Genomic DNA, 16,874 nt, shown 5'->3' with positions numbered 1-16,874 from the left:
ACATATATACAAATTTAAACCTAAATAGGGACATACTAGTATACATAAAGTAGGATGTAAAGTTCACTTAAAAAACACTTACGAGTATACTTCCAGTATAAAACTACTAAACTTGTAGTTTACTGAGACTTCAAAGTGTACAAAGTATTTAATTAGTAAACTATCAGTAAACCTATAAGTTCACTTTTAGTATAATTACAGTACAAACTACAAACATAGAGGTAAACTAGTAGTGTACTCTATGTATAACAGTAGCAAAATTTAAGTATGCTTAAAAGTATACTTTTATATACTAGAAAGTTGGCCTATTTAGTCCCAAGGAGTATTGAAACAGTACACTTACAAGTATACTACTAGAACACTCATAATTGTATACTTGCTACATAAAGTATACTTAAAAATATACTTGAACTTTACTTAAGTATACTTAGTAAAATAACCTTGAAGTATACTACTTTTTGGTAAGGGATTCATCACAGCTTTGTTAAATTCAGCACAGCGTCTAACCAATATTATGGGTCAACATTTATTTATTATTTTAAAATGATTCATTTTGTTTTATTAAAAAAGTCAAATATCACCACTGAACAAGCTCAGAGCTGATGGTACAAAAAGGTTTTAGCCTGCTTCATTGCCAAATATCGATTTCATTACAGAGAAAATTAACGAGATGCTGTCATCTTGACAAACAGTCTTGGCAGAGTTATTGATTTGAAATTATTAATAAAGAGTTCTATGAATAGAAGTGTAAAATTAATGCATCTATTAAAATAGTTAAATGTAAAGCTTAATCGTACAAAATCGTAAAACAAAATCATACATTGACTGCTATCCACCTACAATCAGAAAACAGAATATCACTAACACTGACATGAATGTAATTCTCCTCATTTTCATGCATTATGAAAGCTGAGCAACAGCTGAATCAGCGAAGTCTTTTGTTGTTGTTGAGATGGTTAATAAAGTTACAATCTAAACGATGTCCTTTGTGTCGCCGCTAAAAGATGTCAGATTTATCATCAGAACAGGATCTAGAGATCAGAAGCACGTGATCCAGACCGATCTCTCCGCTTGCTGACCTCCCACGCTCGGCCTCAAAGATGACCTGGAGAAACCAAACCATTCATAAATATACTGGAGAACATCCAACATATCAGTGCAAGATACGCCAAACAATTAGACGCATATCAAAACCAGATCAAGAACTTGTTTGTAACTTGTTCTAAAAATGTCAGTATTTTTGTCATTGTCATTTTTCTATATGAAACAATGTACTGTATTGATAGTATTTATATTTTAATTCTCAAATTTAGATTTTTGTTTTGTAAATAGACATTTTTGCTAAATTAATGAAAAGGACTGGGCAGAATTTAATTTTTCTTTCTTTACAGTGTAGTTGAAATATGTAAATAATACTTAAACTTTAAAATTAAATATTAATGTGACTAAAATAAAAATAAACTTGTCTTAAAAAATACTATTTATGTGTCTGTGTGCATTATATACATTATTTATTATTACTTTATATACACACATACAGTATATAGAGACAAGATCTTTGAATTTGACATTTTTACCATCCAATCATTTTATTTTTTCCTATATATCTTAATATTTTTATCATGTTTCTAGTGCAAGAAAAGTGAGATACAAAATGACTTAAAATTATCAAAATTAAGTGAATTTAATGCTTAAAACAAGAAAAAGCTACATAAATTAGACTAGCAATTGCATTTGTTTCCTCATTTGTTAATTTTAAACACTCTGACATCATTTTGATTGATTATTCAGAAAACAATACTTAAGTAAATACTTTTGAAACTAAAGTAAATGGATCCTGATTTAAGAGTATTTAGATTTTTTTTTTACTGTAATACAAGACATAAATAGTGATAGATTTTTTTTTTTTTAATTTTTTTTTGCAGTTTGTGGCTGAAGTGGCTCAAGTCTTAAGATGCTGTATAAGTGTAACTCACGGCGTGCGGCGTGTCTTCTGTCCAGCTGATGGTGATCTGCTCCGTCTGCCAGCTGCGGTTCACAGGGTTTCTTCTCTCCCACACGGCCACAGCGCTGGTGTCCAGCATCACTCGTAAGACGCCCATGTTCAGACCCTGAATGCGATAATCAAATTTCAGACAGAAGCTGCCCTGACGCATGTAATCATCCAGCAGCAGCTTCATCCTCGCCTGCTCCTTCCTGTTCCCCACAGGAGCCTCCAGAGCCAAGAAATACTCCCTTCCTGAAGAACCAAAGACAAACAGCCTCCGTCAGGAGCAATGCTTTTATTGGACTGTATTTACACCGTAACAGTTTAAATATTGTAAGGGGGGAATTTTTTATGTTATGCAAATGTTATGCAATACAGTTTTTTTGTAAATATTTATTAAATTAAATTATAGTAAGTGACAAGTGACACAAATAACAAAATATTATTAATATTGTAGATATTAATTGTTTAATATTATTGTATTTTTGATGTACTATTCCAGTAATATCATTATACTACTACTAAATATATATGTTTTAATTATATAAATTATAGTACTTTTAATGGTACTTTAAATATTTAATATTTAGTAAAAATATAATCTTAATGTATGTATAATATATATTTATATATGAGCGATTTATTAATTTTTTGATCATATTGCTATATGTTACATTTATAATAAATATGAAAGTGATTACATTTAAAAAAAATATTATTTTTGTAGTTCATATTTATTTTTTGAGCTACTATTTTGTTATTTTATTTGAGGTCAATGTGGATTTTGAGTTATATGCGAGAGGGATATATGACTATGACTTGTGTTCATCTTCCCAGTGGACAGATATTAAAGCTGATTTGAGTTTGTACCGTTTTCGTGATATCTGATGGTCCAGTCCAGGTCATCTTGATCATCCTGCTCCCATTCACACGCACCGCGATCAAAGTCACAGTCTGTCAGGAATCCTGCTCCAATAAACACACACAGCACTTCTCAAATCCTCCGAATGCTGGACGACAGAAGCGTTTGGATGTAATCTGAAAGAGTTCGCTTACTTTCCTTCAGCGGCGCTGCCTGGATCTCCTTCGGCTCTGACTCTGGACCGTAAACAGGCACAAGATCATCTGGAACTACAGACGGAAAACACACAGATCATAAACAGCATTTCCAGCATCTCAGTCAAACCAGAAGAAAGAAGAACAGCGAACGCAGCAGATAATGATCACGATCACAGGTGATGATCTCAGAAAACTGAGCCGAATCTGATGTGCTCCCAGCTTCATTTACAATAATGTAAATAAACATTTCATCTCTTGAATGAAAAATGCACTGATAAAAACAGGACTTAATATGAAGGAATAGTGCTTTGTGTAAAAATCTTCAAAACTAATTAATAATAAGTATTAATAAGTAATTTTCTCACTGTCTGTTTTCCTATGGATGTTTACAAATATATTGTCCTATTAAAAAGTTATACTGCACAATTAGTATATTAGTGTATAATATTTAAGATTAATTATTTTTTTTCATACTGTACTATTAATTATTTTATTCACTTTCATATTTTATTTATTATAAATGTAAACAATAATTCTAACATATTTATTTTGCATATTTATTTTACTTTATTATTATTATTATTAAATGTGAATTATTATTACGTATTACGTACTACACATAAAGACATTAATATTAATGATTATTTTATTAATGTTATTTCAGTCAGCCACTTTAATATTTTAATGATGAATTAGTTTTATATATTTAAAAACTTTTATATTTATTTTGCACTACCAATATTCATGTTTTCCTATGGATTTTTACAAATATATTGTCTTATTAAAAGGTTATACTGCACAATTAATATATATATATATATATATATATATATATATATATATATATATATATATGTATATATATATATATATATATATATATATATATATATATATATATATATATATTATTTGTTTAATACTGCACTATTAATTATTTTAATCATTTTAATATTTTATTTATAATAAATGTAAACAATAATTCAAACATTTGTTTTGCATATTTATTTTATTGTATTATTATTCAATATGAATTATTATTTTATTTAAATTAGAGGTCAATATTATGTAAACCCACTTTAATATTTTAATGATGCATTATTTTTATATATTTAAAAACGTTTATATTTATTTTGCACTACCAATATTCGTCTGTTTTCTATGGATTCTGCTTCTACTGTGTTGACTAACCAGCTCTTTAAACGGCAGTATTTGCTCTTCTCTTGGTGAATGAGGGAAAGTCCTCACTAGAAAGTGAAGATCTGCAGAAGAGGAGGATCCTGCATGTGGACACTTGTCTGAGCTGTCAGACTCTGGAGAGCAGACTGATGGAGAGATGATGACAGACAGTCAAACAGCTGCTCTGATGCAGATAATAAGATGCTTGAGCTCTCTCTGTCTCTGGAATCTCATCTCTGGAAGATGTTTCTGAAGACAGAGCTCATCTGTGTCTCGGGCTTGTCTCTTCCTGTCGGGTCTCTGACACGAGTCTTGTCCAGAGATTTAGAGTCTCTAAGACATGTCCTTTCATTGTGTGAAACATATAGTTATTTTTCCTGCACAAATAAATGCACTCACGAAATCTGATGATGAGATTTGAGCTATTTCATCTAATATTTGCATTTTATTTTATTTCAGATTTAATAGTTTTAGTTTTTGTTTACAATAACAAAACTACGTTGTAAAATGTTTTGGGTAGTTTTTGGAAAGACAGCTCTAGGATTTTTTTTTTTTTTTTTTTTTTTACCATTTTAGTACTTTTTTATAATAATTTTTTACAAATTCAGAGGTTCAGTGTTGTCGATCATGTGTCAGTGTGATTGATCGGATTTGTATTCAAAACAGGGTTATTATTGTTAACTAAAACTATAAAAAAAAAAAAATAAAAAAAAAAAAAGAGAAAGAAATCAATTGAAATGAAATAGACATTGCTGGAAAGTGAAAATTAATTTCTCACTTTTAATTGGTTGAAGAACTAAAATAAAATAAAACTGAAATAAAAAATACTAAAAGAAAAAAAAGTTTCATATATTTAACTAAAAACCCAAAAACATAAAATAAAATGTTACTTATAAAAACAAAATACATTTTAACTTAAAAAATAAATAAATTAATAAATAAATAAATGCTTATTTTATTTTAGCTAATTGCAATATATCATAATCATTAATATAACTTGATGTATGAAAAAATATATAAATAAATGAATAATAAACTAAGCTAAATATCAATAATATAGTCATTTAAATTATTATTCATTATTATTTTTTTATTACATTAAAAAACTAATATTATCAATATTGCCAGTATTATCAACTTTTTTTTACTCAAAATTAAAAGGAAATAGAAAACTACCCATATTAACAGTATTTCAAAGATAATAAAATAACACTGAATCAAAAGATGTAGATTCCTAAAATTGAATTAAGGCTGAAAGCAGTTTAAGTGAGTGGAATTAAACTAGAACGAGGTCTTTAACAACAATTTAAGTTTTCAGTTTAAAATATGTTCATATCTATTCAACGTATTAACATTTGATGGTGGAAAATGCCTACAGAATAAAATAATTATGTAAATAAATCCTGTGTGTTTATTGGTGAAGTCTGCAGGATAACAGTGTTCAGACGTATCTGACATCAGAGCAGTTTAATCAGCACTTAATGCTCCAGCAGCAGTTATTTCCTCCAGAGCAAAACCCTGACACCGTCCTGCAAACACTGCTTCCTCTCACGGGAAATAATCCGAGTCAGATGCAGTGGTGGAATTGGAAGTTATTGGTGTTGTCCCTGTCTGAACATGCACCTGGGTTTAGTCCCAGCTTGCCCTGAACACAGACCTCGCTCATCCACTCATGATCTGGGCTTGGGGAAAAATACCTGAGCCAGGTATGAAAACCTCTAAACATAAGACTAATTATTTGTTGCATATTTCATAGCTAAGACTATGAAAAATAACTATAAAAACCCCAAACTTGCCTTTGCAGTTAACTTAAGTTTAAGTTCAAGTACTTAAAAGAACTTAAACTAATAAAATTAGAGTTGTTATTATTAAGACAAATTTTAAACTATTAAAAATTATTTTCATGAACAGACGTTAAGGTGAAATAAAATAAATATATTTGATGTAAAACCATGAAACTTAAACTTGAAAACTTGCTTTTGTAACTTATTTAGGTATAAGCTGAAGTACTAAAACCAATCAAATATAGAAAAAAAATGAAAATCATTAACTGGAATAAAACTGAATTCAAATTTAATGAAAATTAAATTTCACATTAGAAGAGAAACTTTAAAATCACAAAAACTTGAAAATAAAATAAAAATAGCTGATTAAAAACTTTAAGCTAAAAAAACTTTGCAACTAACTAAAGTTTAATTTTAAGTACTAAAATGAAGCAAAAACTAAAACTATTAAAACAATTTTCGTTAACAGAAAGACAGCTAAAATATAAAATAAAATAAAATAAAATAAAATAAAATAAAATAAAATTAAATAATATTAGATGGAAACTTTAAATTCATAACTTGCCTAGAAAACTAGCTTTAGTTTAAGTCGAAGTACAAAACTGAATAAAACAAAAAGATGACTGTTGTTCTTGTTAAATAAGACTAAAATTATTAAAATTGCTTTCAATAACTGAAATAAACTAAACTAAATTAAGTTGAAATTAAAATGACTAAAACTAAGATAAAATAAACTAAAGCTATATATATATATATATATATATATATATATATATATATATATATATATATATATATAAATGTAAAATATTTACATACAAAAAAATTACAAAAGCACATAAGTAAAATTACTCAGGTTAAAATTTAAACGATAATAAAAGGCTAATTTTAAATATTAATGAATACTATAATAGTACATAAATATCATTAAAATAAGAGTTTTGCACTAAATTCCTGGCTCTGCATATGTATTCTGTCATATAAAACACAATAATACCAATCTTGCAGTAACAAATATCTCTCGCAAATGCCTAGTTGAGTCTCTCCTGTGTGTTTATGAGCTGTATATCTGGACTCAGCACATTACTCAGTGTATGTGCTCTGTAAATAGGACGACGCGTGTCAACAGTGTAAAGAGCAGTATTTTTAGTGTTACTCACAGAAAGCGTCTCCTCTGGGCTTCAGCTCCTCGTTCTCCAGCTGGTTTCCAGTGTCGTCTTCCTCTTCCTCCTCTTCCTCATCAGTAAACTTCTCCTCCTCTGGAAACACAGGTTTCTGCTCCGGAGGGCCGATGTAGACCTCGCCTTCGTAGTCGAAAGGTTGCAGGCGGAGTGGAGGCTCGGGGATGGTGTTGTCAAACCTTCCTCCCAAAATACGGGTTTTCGAGGGGAAATCAGGAGTAGCTGCACGACACAGAAGATGGATCTCAATGCATGAGAAAACTGCAATGAAATCTTGAGTGATGATGTTGAATGTTGTTTTGGAGCCATTAAAAATCAAAAATGCATATATGGAGCCTGTTTATTTGATTCATGCAATCGCAGCATTATTGCATTAATCATTTAATGTGCTTTATATTCACCATAACTGCATGTCTTTTCCATGCAAAGTGCATTGGTTGTGCATGAAGCCATTCGCAAACGTCAATAATTCATTTGTATGGTAACACTTTACATTAAGGTTTAAACGTTAGTTAACTAAATTAGTTAACCTTAGTGCATTATACAGTAACATTACAGTATACATATATATATATAGTCTGATCCTATAGATATCACATTAACTATTGTATGAACAAATGAGACTTTATTGTAAAGCGTTACCTGTTATATTTGCAAAGCATTAAAGGAAACACTTTGGAGCTGCTGATGAGTCCTACAGCATTTTCTAGAGATACCCACAAAAGTTTACCATATGCAAAATATACAGTAGAAGTCAAATAATTATTATTTCAGAGTATAAAAATAAATAATTTTCTTGAGGTGCATTGTTGCATTTAGTTTTGTTAAGAATTTCTCACATGCATTACATTTTTGATTTACTGTATATTCTACAAGAATAATTTGAAGCATTGAAGAATTTAAGGTCTTTAAGATCATGAGAAACATACATCCAGTACGTGTCCAAATTCATCACTAGTGGTGTATATTTCAGCCAAAAGCAATTGATTGATTGCTCTAATGATTGATTTTGTCTCTCACCTGAACAATCAAATCCAGTGCCACGGAAACCCTGCTTGCATTTACACTTGTAGGATCCATGAGTGTTGATGCACTCCGCATGATGACTGCACTTATGTGTGTTGGACACGCATTCATTTATATCTGAAAATACAGTGAGTTTTAGTGTAACATTTCAAATTATGAATCATTCTTATCATTGTTTCACATCTTTCAGTTGCATATGCAATGCATATATGTAATAGATATAAAGCATAAGAGTAAATGCACATTGTTTCATGGGCCTTGATTCAGTAAGTTTTGTTTATAATTCTCTCCAAGCATGTCATATATTATTTATTAAAGGGATCTTAGTCATGAACCAGTAGTGTAGCCAGAAAAGAGACTCTGGGTGTGCATATGAAAATCTGGGTGTGCCACATTTATTGTCAGATTACTGTGCAAAATTATGGGATAGTATTTTTGTCACACTGCTTCCGTCCAACCATACTCCTAGTGTTAATTTGCAGGTCGTGTCAAAATGTAGTTAATTGTTAAATGTAATAATTTTCTTCCAAATACGATAATTTTGAACTTTAGCTATTTCATTTTGTTTATTTTTCATTACAATTTATTCACTTTAAATAAATTATAATATATAATTATAGGATTAAAATGAATTGTAGTTGCTCAATATAGATCTTTTGTTCATGTTTTTGTAATGTCTGGGAAGCCAGAATGCGCATGCATCAACAGAAACATTTATTAGCTGAACACTGTTTTTTTTTACGTGCCATTTATAGCAAGCCATATTACAGATGATATTACAGATGCTTTGTCAGATTTAAGTTGAAGCGCGTGCCGAACCGTGTGTGGTGAACCGAACGGTTTGGGGTTTTATTTCAGCGAACCGTGCCATCCCTATTACCTCAATAATCAATCAATTACAGGCCTAAAACAATCATGCCCGAAAAGACGGATATTAGTAAATCTCATCACACCGGCACCCGCGTCTAAATCAGTTGTATTGTCTGGTTTTCAGTCTAAAACAGTTGTGTCAAGTATAAATGTCTCGTCTGTTTCGGGAGGTGCGCGCGCAGTCAGCGGAGGCTCGCACCTTTTTTTCTCAGATTTTGAAAAATCTTCGCGATCGACTTAAAATGCTTCCAAGATCGACTTGTCGCCCGCGATCGACGGGTTGGTGACTCCAGATATAGCGACCAACTTTTTTTGAGCAAGCATTGATTATGCGTGACACAGTCTCAATTTGTGGGACGCATGTATTGGGCTCAAACGCTGTACGCGCACGCGCTACGCGGGACGGGTGGTCACCCTACCTGGCATCCGTCTAGACTAGAGTGTGTCCACCTTTGTGTGTGGGTCCATGTACATGCTGAATCAACAGGTAAAAAAAGCCTCAAGTCCAAATATTAATTTATCACCAATTAACTGTTTGACAAACACGTCCTGCTTCGATGTCCAGATCTGAATTTAAAAAAAATCTCAAACATGCTCCGAAGTGCCGATCTGAATCAACCGAGTCGCGAACATGCTCCGAAGCGCCGATCTGAATCAACCGAGTCGCGAACATGCTCCGAAGTGCCGATCTGAATCAACCGAGTCGCGAACATGCTCCGAAGTCCCGATCTGAATCAACCGAGTCGCGAACATGCTCCGAAGTGCCGATCTGAATCAACCGAGTCGCGAACAGGCTCCGAAGTGCCGATCTGAATCAACCGAGTCGCGAACAGGCTCCGAAGTCCCGATCTGAATCAACCGAGTCGCGAACATGCTCCGAAGTGCCGATCTGAATCAACCGAGTCGCGAACAGGCTCCGAAGTGCCGATCTGAATCAACCGAGTCGCGAACATGCTCCTAAGTGCCGATCTGAATCAACCGAGTCGCGATAGGCTCCGAACTGCCGATCTGAATCAACGGAGTCGCGAACATACTCCGAACTGCCGATCTGAATCAAACGAGTCGCGAACAGGCTCCGAACTGCCGATCTGAATCAACGGAGTCGCGAACAGGCTCCGAAGTGCCGATCTGAATCAACCGAGTCGCGAACAGGCTCCGAAGTGCCGATCTGAATCAACCGATTCGCGAACAGGCTCCGAAGTGCCGATCTGAATCAACCGATTCGCGAAAAAAAAAAAAAAAAAAAAAGAAAAAAAAATTTATATATATATATATATATATATATATATATATATATATACAGGGGCGTAGCAAGCTTTTCAAAAGTGTGGGGGATGGATGTGGTTTGTTTATAAACAATAAAAATTATGAACACATTGACAGAGGGGTACAAAATGCAGGGCTTAAAGGACTCTGGCACTGTGCGGGATTTCCGGCTTGCAGCGTTTGGCTGGGAAAAAAATAATCCTACATTAAAAAAAAAAAGAAAAAAGAAAAAAAAAAATCAGAAAAGGGGAGAAAAAAACGCAAAATCAGAAAAGGGGAGAAAAAAACGCCCACACAAAGCTTTTTTCTCTGGTGGTATAAATAATGTAACAATTTACTGTTTTTAAACATTAAAATAATATACACTTTAATTTCATAGTTCTTCAACAGGTATGCAAACAATATCCCAATAATAGCAATTAGCATTATTCTAAAAAACGAAATATAATACCGAAAACACTCGACATGTCAACAAAACGATTAACAGAACATCTTCCCAAACACATATCAAGCTTATTTAAAAACCTCTAAAGCATAAACACTCATTCAAAGTACCTGGAAAAGGGAGATGTAAATAACCATAAGTTCCCGCCTCCTCAGCACGAGCTGACCGATAACACCCCAAGAGAGGCGGGACTTAAGGCAGAACAGCCAATCATCAGCCGATCACACTCAAAGCCGGTGTCAAGTTTGAGAGGGAGGGGGGAGGAGGCAGCCGCGGCGAGCGCAGACAAAGAGCGGTCAGAGAAACGGAGGAACGACTGTAGTAAGGCGTTTGTGCAAAACTGCTGAAAAACTGCAGAAAATGTGCGGGTGTCGAACCCTCTCACCGGGAAAAGTGTGGGTGTTAAAACCCCCACATCCCCCACGGGTGCGACGCCCCTGTATATATATATATATATATATATATATATATATATATATATATATATATATATATATATATATATTCTAAGTAAACAACAATAGCCCAAGTTTAGTAAACATTTTTTATTGTTCTGCATCTATTTTTAGGTGTGCCAGCTGCCACTGTTTTTTTCTTTCAAATGCAAGTTTATATGTCACAATTCAGACTGTTCTCAGGTTTATATCTGACAATTTTGAGATTATATCTAGCAGTTCTAAGTTTATATTCAGAAAAAGTCAGAATTCTTTGTGAAAAGTTCTGAAACAAGTTTCATAAAATTTTGCCATTTAATACGATTTAACATTTAAATAATTATAATATTTGAATGAATAATTATTTCTTCCTTAAGAAGTTTTTGTTTGTTTCTTCTACAGAAGCAAATATTATCAATAAACAACTTCAGAGTTACACAACATTTAAAAAAAATGATGCAGGATTTATCTTTTTTTTTTTTTTTAATTCACTCACAGCAAGTAATAGTGATTTAAACCTCAAATTTTTAAGTAGAAAAATGGAATTAGTATTTTTAAAACACGACAGCTGCACTCTATTATTTAGTCAATTACAATAGTTTCTTTCTTACCAATGCAGTCGTATTTCCCATTGAGGTATTTGAGATCATAACCCGTCTGACACTTGCAGTAGTAGCTTCCAAATGTGTTGGTGCACTGACGGTTGAACGGACACTGGTTTTTCCCACTTGCACATTCATCAATGTCTGAAGAAGAAAATGAGGGAAACAACGAGAGTTGATTAGGCATCTTGTCTGTTTGCTTGTTGAAATTGGAACAAATATCTGTCAGTGAGGTCAGAACAAAATCACTTAATTAAACGTTTTTTCTGACCTCATTGGCAAATCTCATTTTAAGCATAAATTCAACTAATTGCCAGTGGAGACAGAAAATTTGACTTTTATTAATTTATTTTAAATTGAAATCTAAAATTCACTGATATTTCTGGGTAAATCAGGTTTATTTTAAGCAAAATTTAAATAATCTGATATCTGCAATATCATTTAATCAGACGTAGAGGTCAAGTTATTATTGGTATGATAAACACAGAGCAAATCCAGACTTGAAACCTGACTTGCACTGAGCAGCTCCATCACTCTCATCAGTGAGTGAGCAGTTAGTATAACAACAGCTTGGTCTGAAGAGCGGGTGTCACTGAGCTGTTCTCACCCTCACAGGTCTTCCCATCAGATCCCAGCTGCAGGCCAGGAGACGGACAGAGACAGCGGACCTCACCCTGCACCTCCTCACAGCCGTACTGACAGTGAGCCAGAGAACAGGTCCTTGAGTCTGCAGGAACATCCACAGACCTTCACTAACTCAGATTCGAAGGCTGATTCAAATAACTCGTGTACAAAACCTGACATCATATTGTTAAATAAAGTCAACTTTTAGGTCATTTAGTATGTGCATTTAGTATGAACATGCTCAGTTTGATCACTCATAATCCATTGCACTTAAAGCATTTGTGTTTTTGGTTAAAGCATGTCGACTTATGAGCACATGCAATTATCTGTTACCAATTATAAGTCACCATTCGGGTGATTAATGTTCTATTTGTTAACATTTCTTCAATTATATGGAATAAATTCTATGCACTTGTTTTGGTGCATGTAATTAATATTACATTTTGAGTTTGTGCAAATAATTGGTATACATACATTAAGCAAACATAAGATTTACATCAATAATGTGCAATATTAATACTCATTTAGCTTCAAAATGATAGCTTATTGACCTTGGATCCACAAGTTTAAGAGGTTACTCTATTATACTGCAGCACAGTCACTTACTTGCACAGGAGCCATCAGACATCAGCATGTATCCGTTTAAGCAGTAGCACATATAGCTACCAAACGTGTTCATACAGCGATGTTCACAGGGCCGAGGTTTTAGACCGCACTCATTCAGATCTGAACCCAGAGACAGAAACAGACAGGCTAGTCCAAGGCTGTGCACAAAGCATCATATTATTTCTGCATTAAATAGCATAAAAACTGTGTACAGTCTAGGAATTTACTGTATGCATGGATGACCTACTACATTTGGTAAAATATATCTCATGTAATCTCACAATGCAGTGTCAATGTGATGAATGAATCATTAGTATTATCAGCCATGATGCAGAGGAATCAGACCATACTGTAAAATATTACTGATAAATCCTTACCTGACAACAGAGATTACTATACACTGATATGAGACTTGTTTTCCTTCATGATATTTCAGGAACCATGGTGTGTGTGTGTGTTTTCTATCAGCTTTTAAAATCCGAACTAGCCATGCCAGATCGCGCAAATGAATCATTCTTTTTGAACTAATCTGACGAACGTATTTGGGATGAATTAGTTTGTGACTCAGTTTGATTCACAGTTTACTGATGCACTGAATCACTTGCAAAGACAAACAAGGGAAAACCAGCAAAAAAGCCTTACTTGAAATAAAAATCCTTAACTTAACCACAATACACACACAAACTTAGCAACAATACACACACACACACACACACACACACACAAACTTAGCAACAATACACACACACACACGCACACACAACACACACACATTAGTTTTATTTGAAGTTACTAAATAAAATAAACTAAACAAAGAACTAAAACTCATAAATATAAAAGTATAGAAAAAATATATGTGTAATAAATAATAAATAAAATAAAAATGAGAAAATGTTGCGTTGTCAAATAATTAATTGCAATTAATCGCATCCATAATAAATGTTTTTGTTAACATAATATATGTGTTTACTGTGTATATTTAATATGTATATATAAATGCACACATATGCATGTCTATATTTGTATATATGTATTAATATATTTTAACATATTTAATATTTAACATGAATATAAATATATACGTAAATGCATGTAAATATTTTCAATATCTATACTGTATGTTTGTGTATTTATGTGTACATAAATGTACACAGTACACACACATATAATGTAAACAAAAACTTTTATTTTTGATGCGATTAATCGCGATTATTCGTTTAACAGCACTACAGAAAACACAACAAAATTACTAAACATTTTAAAAATATCATAAACAAATTCTACATTTGACAAAACAAAACTCAAAATAGCAGTGGCACAAACCTTGACTACATGTCTTTCCGGTGTATCCAGGGAAGCACTTGCATTTGTTGGGTCCGACACACTCGCCGTGTTTGCAGCCCAGGTCACACTGAGCTGGTAAAACATTCAACGGTACAGATATATTAAAGGAAACAGCACAGGTCAAATCCGTTCACAAAACCACACATCTGGAAACCGAAGCCAACTTCTGTTCTCCCAGACTTCCTCTCATAGTTCAGTGTGGTTTAAAAGCACCAAACCGCAGAAGTCATGAACATATCACACTGTACTCTATGAGTTTGTGGATGGAGCATTCACCCAGTGTTTCCATATTGTAAATGACTAGCTACACTCATGAACAATTCTCAATCACTGTAAGTACAATCATATAACACTGTTGTAAATACATAAATAACAAGATTATGAGAATAAAGTGAGACTGTAGTTTTAATATTTTGAGAATAAAATCAGTAGTCTCATACTGATGTTTATTTTTATAATTTTGACTTTATTTTCACAAGTTGAAGACATTGTTCTTCTATTGATACAACTTTATTTGAGTAATTTTGACTTTATCAAACTATTATAAATTTAACCTCACAATTCTACACATTCTCGTAATCTGGAATTTATTTTTATTTTTATTTTTACATGGCACTAAAAATCCATCGTACACATACATTCTTGTCACTATTTAAATAGACATTATTTTTTTTAAATATTATGATTTTAATCTTGTTTTGCTAAGACTTTGTTCGGGTCATTTTGACCTTTTTGCTCAAATTATTATGACTTTAATTTTAACTTGTTTTTATTTCGCATGTGACTTTATTCCTGTATTTCTCTGACTTTATTCTCGTAATTTTGACTTTATAAAAATTTTAAGTCTTTAATCTCAAAATGCAATGACTTTGCTCTTATTTAGCTTATTCTCTAAACATTGTGACTTTATTCTCATAATCTTTGATTATTACTTTTTACTTTTTGCAATTAAAATGACATTTTATACATCCTTGTCACTAAATAAAAAAAAACACATTGTATAAATGTCAATTTCTCCTAATTTTACCTTCACAGTGTCCTTTGCTGTTTGTTTTCCATCCATAACAGCACTCCAGTCTGCTGCCGTATCGACAAACGCCCGCCAAACTCCCCGCTGGGATCTGACGCTTTTCCCTTTCCACAAAACAGCAGAAACATCTCAGTTTCACACAAAAGTGGGAGGATTTCTAAAAAGGCATTTAGATATGATCCAAAAAAATCACAATATAAGATATTTTTTCTTCATTATTATTGTTAATATAAAAAACATATAAATTTACTATCAAATTCAGAGTATAAACCGTTTCTACACCCATTTTTTTCAGTGTAAGGACTGCTATGACTAGTTGGACACATTTTATGCTTTTAGAAGATCATGGGTTGTTTCAGGTGAAAATGAGCCATGATTTGAAGGTAAAAGTCTCTCTCTGGTGACCTGTGACCTTCCTAGACTAATTCCAGCTGTAAAAGCAGCAGAAATGAGGAAACACACATGAAGATCCAGCAGGGATTTGATCAGACAGGATGCAGGATCCTCTGCGTTTATGGCTCTTTAAGGGTTTAACAGATGCCTCCTACAGGAACCTCTAAAATCTCCTGGACACATGTCTGCTATAATTAAACCGTCCTCACTATTCACCGCAATCACACCTCAGCAGATGGATCAGGAGCAGAAGCTGTGTGTTGTTTGCACTGACAGTTACTTGAACAGGTTTTCACATTGCCTGGAAGAGCTTATGGCTTTGAAGTGAGCTTTTACTTAATATATGTATTATTATTTTTTATTCCCGTTACATTTTTAAAAGTCTGATTATAATATGAGATTTCTTGCCACTTAATAGGAAGATTTTGTAAATAAATAAAATTGCAGCAGTGCACAATGCATCAAATAATGAACGATTTATGAACATTTACGAATGCATGTATCAATCTCAGTTATTTTATTGATATATGTTTAACAAATAACATTTTTAAATGTCATGTTATATTTGAAATAACCTCCAATCTCCAAATGTACTACTAAAATGAAAACAATAATTAGTGGTTGGCCGATATATCGGCCAGTATTTAGCATTTTTATAATTATCATCATCGTTTTTCTGTTTGGTTGATGTGTCTCATGACATGAACAGCTCTGAAAAGTCTTAATACTTTATATTTTTTTCTCTTCCTGGACAAATAAACATAAAAATAATATTGATGACTCATCCTGCACTACACAAATTTTCATCCAATCAGATGCTCTCTAGAATAATGGAACCCCTCACAATTAATCTGCCTAGCAACAGAGAGGCAACTAAAGTCAATATTTTACCTGCCACAGTAACTGATTCAACAGAAAATATGTCAAAACAACAGACAGAACTGCTTTTATTGAGTGCGCAACATCCTCTCTGTGGTTCCAGATGTTTGTAAGCCTGAGTGCTTCTCATGTTGATCTCTAAATTTGGACCGGACTCCAGCGGGA

General features: G+C 32.7%; 1 protein-coding gene across 1 annotated transcript in view; it reads right to left on the bottom strand.

The window, feature by feature from the left end:
* egfl6 (EGF-like-domain, multiple 6) overlaps nt 1-16,874 on the bottom strand; it is a 43,724-nt gene continuing 26,850 nt past the window's right edge. Inside the window, exons 5-15 of the mRNA XM_052565112.1 lie at nt 15,435-15,541; nt 14,387-14,479; nt 13,064-13,183; nt 12,441-12,560; nt 11,843-11,977; nt 8,211-8,333; nt 7,170-7,412; nt 3,044-3,118; nt 2,858-2,953; nt 1,977-2,239; nt 1-1,105 (exon numbers count right to left, since the gene is read on the bottom strand). Coding sequence (XP_052421072.1) covers nt 998-1,105; nt 1,977-2,239; nt 2,858-2,953; nt 3,044-3,118; nt 7,170-7,412; nt 8,211-8,333; nt 11,843-11,977; nt 12,441-12,560; nt 13,064-13,183; nt 14,387-14,479; nt 15,435-15,541 — 1,483 coding nt within the window. The 3' untranslated portion in view covers nt 1-997. The remainder of the gene's footprint in view (nt 1,106-1,976; nt 2,240-2,857; nt 2,954-3,043; nt 3,119-7,169; nt 7,413-8,210; nt 8,334-11,842; nt 11,978-12,440; nt 12,561-13,063; nt 13,184-14,386; nt 14,480-15,434; nt 15,542-16,874) is intronic.

This window comes from Carassius gibelio, chromosome B9 (genome assembly GCF_023724105.1).
Source record: "Carassius gibelio isolate Cgi1373 ecotype wild population from Czech Republic chromosome B9, carGib1.2-hapl.c, whole genome shotgun sequence".
NCBI lineage: Eukaryota > Metazoa > Chordata > Actinopteri > Cypriniformes > Cyprinidae > Carassius > Carassius gibelio.
Note: the sequence above shows the minus strand (reverse complement) of the source record. Positions and strands in the feature narration are given on the sequence as shown.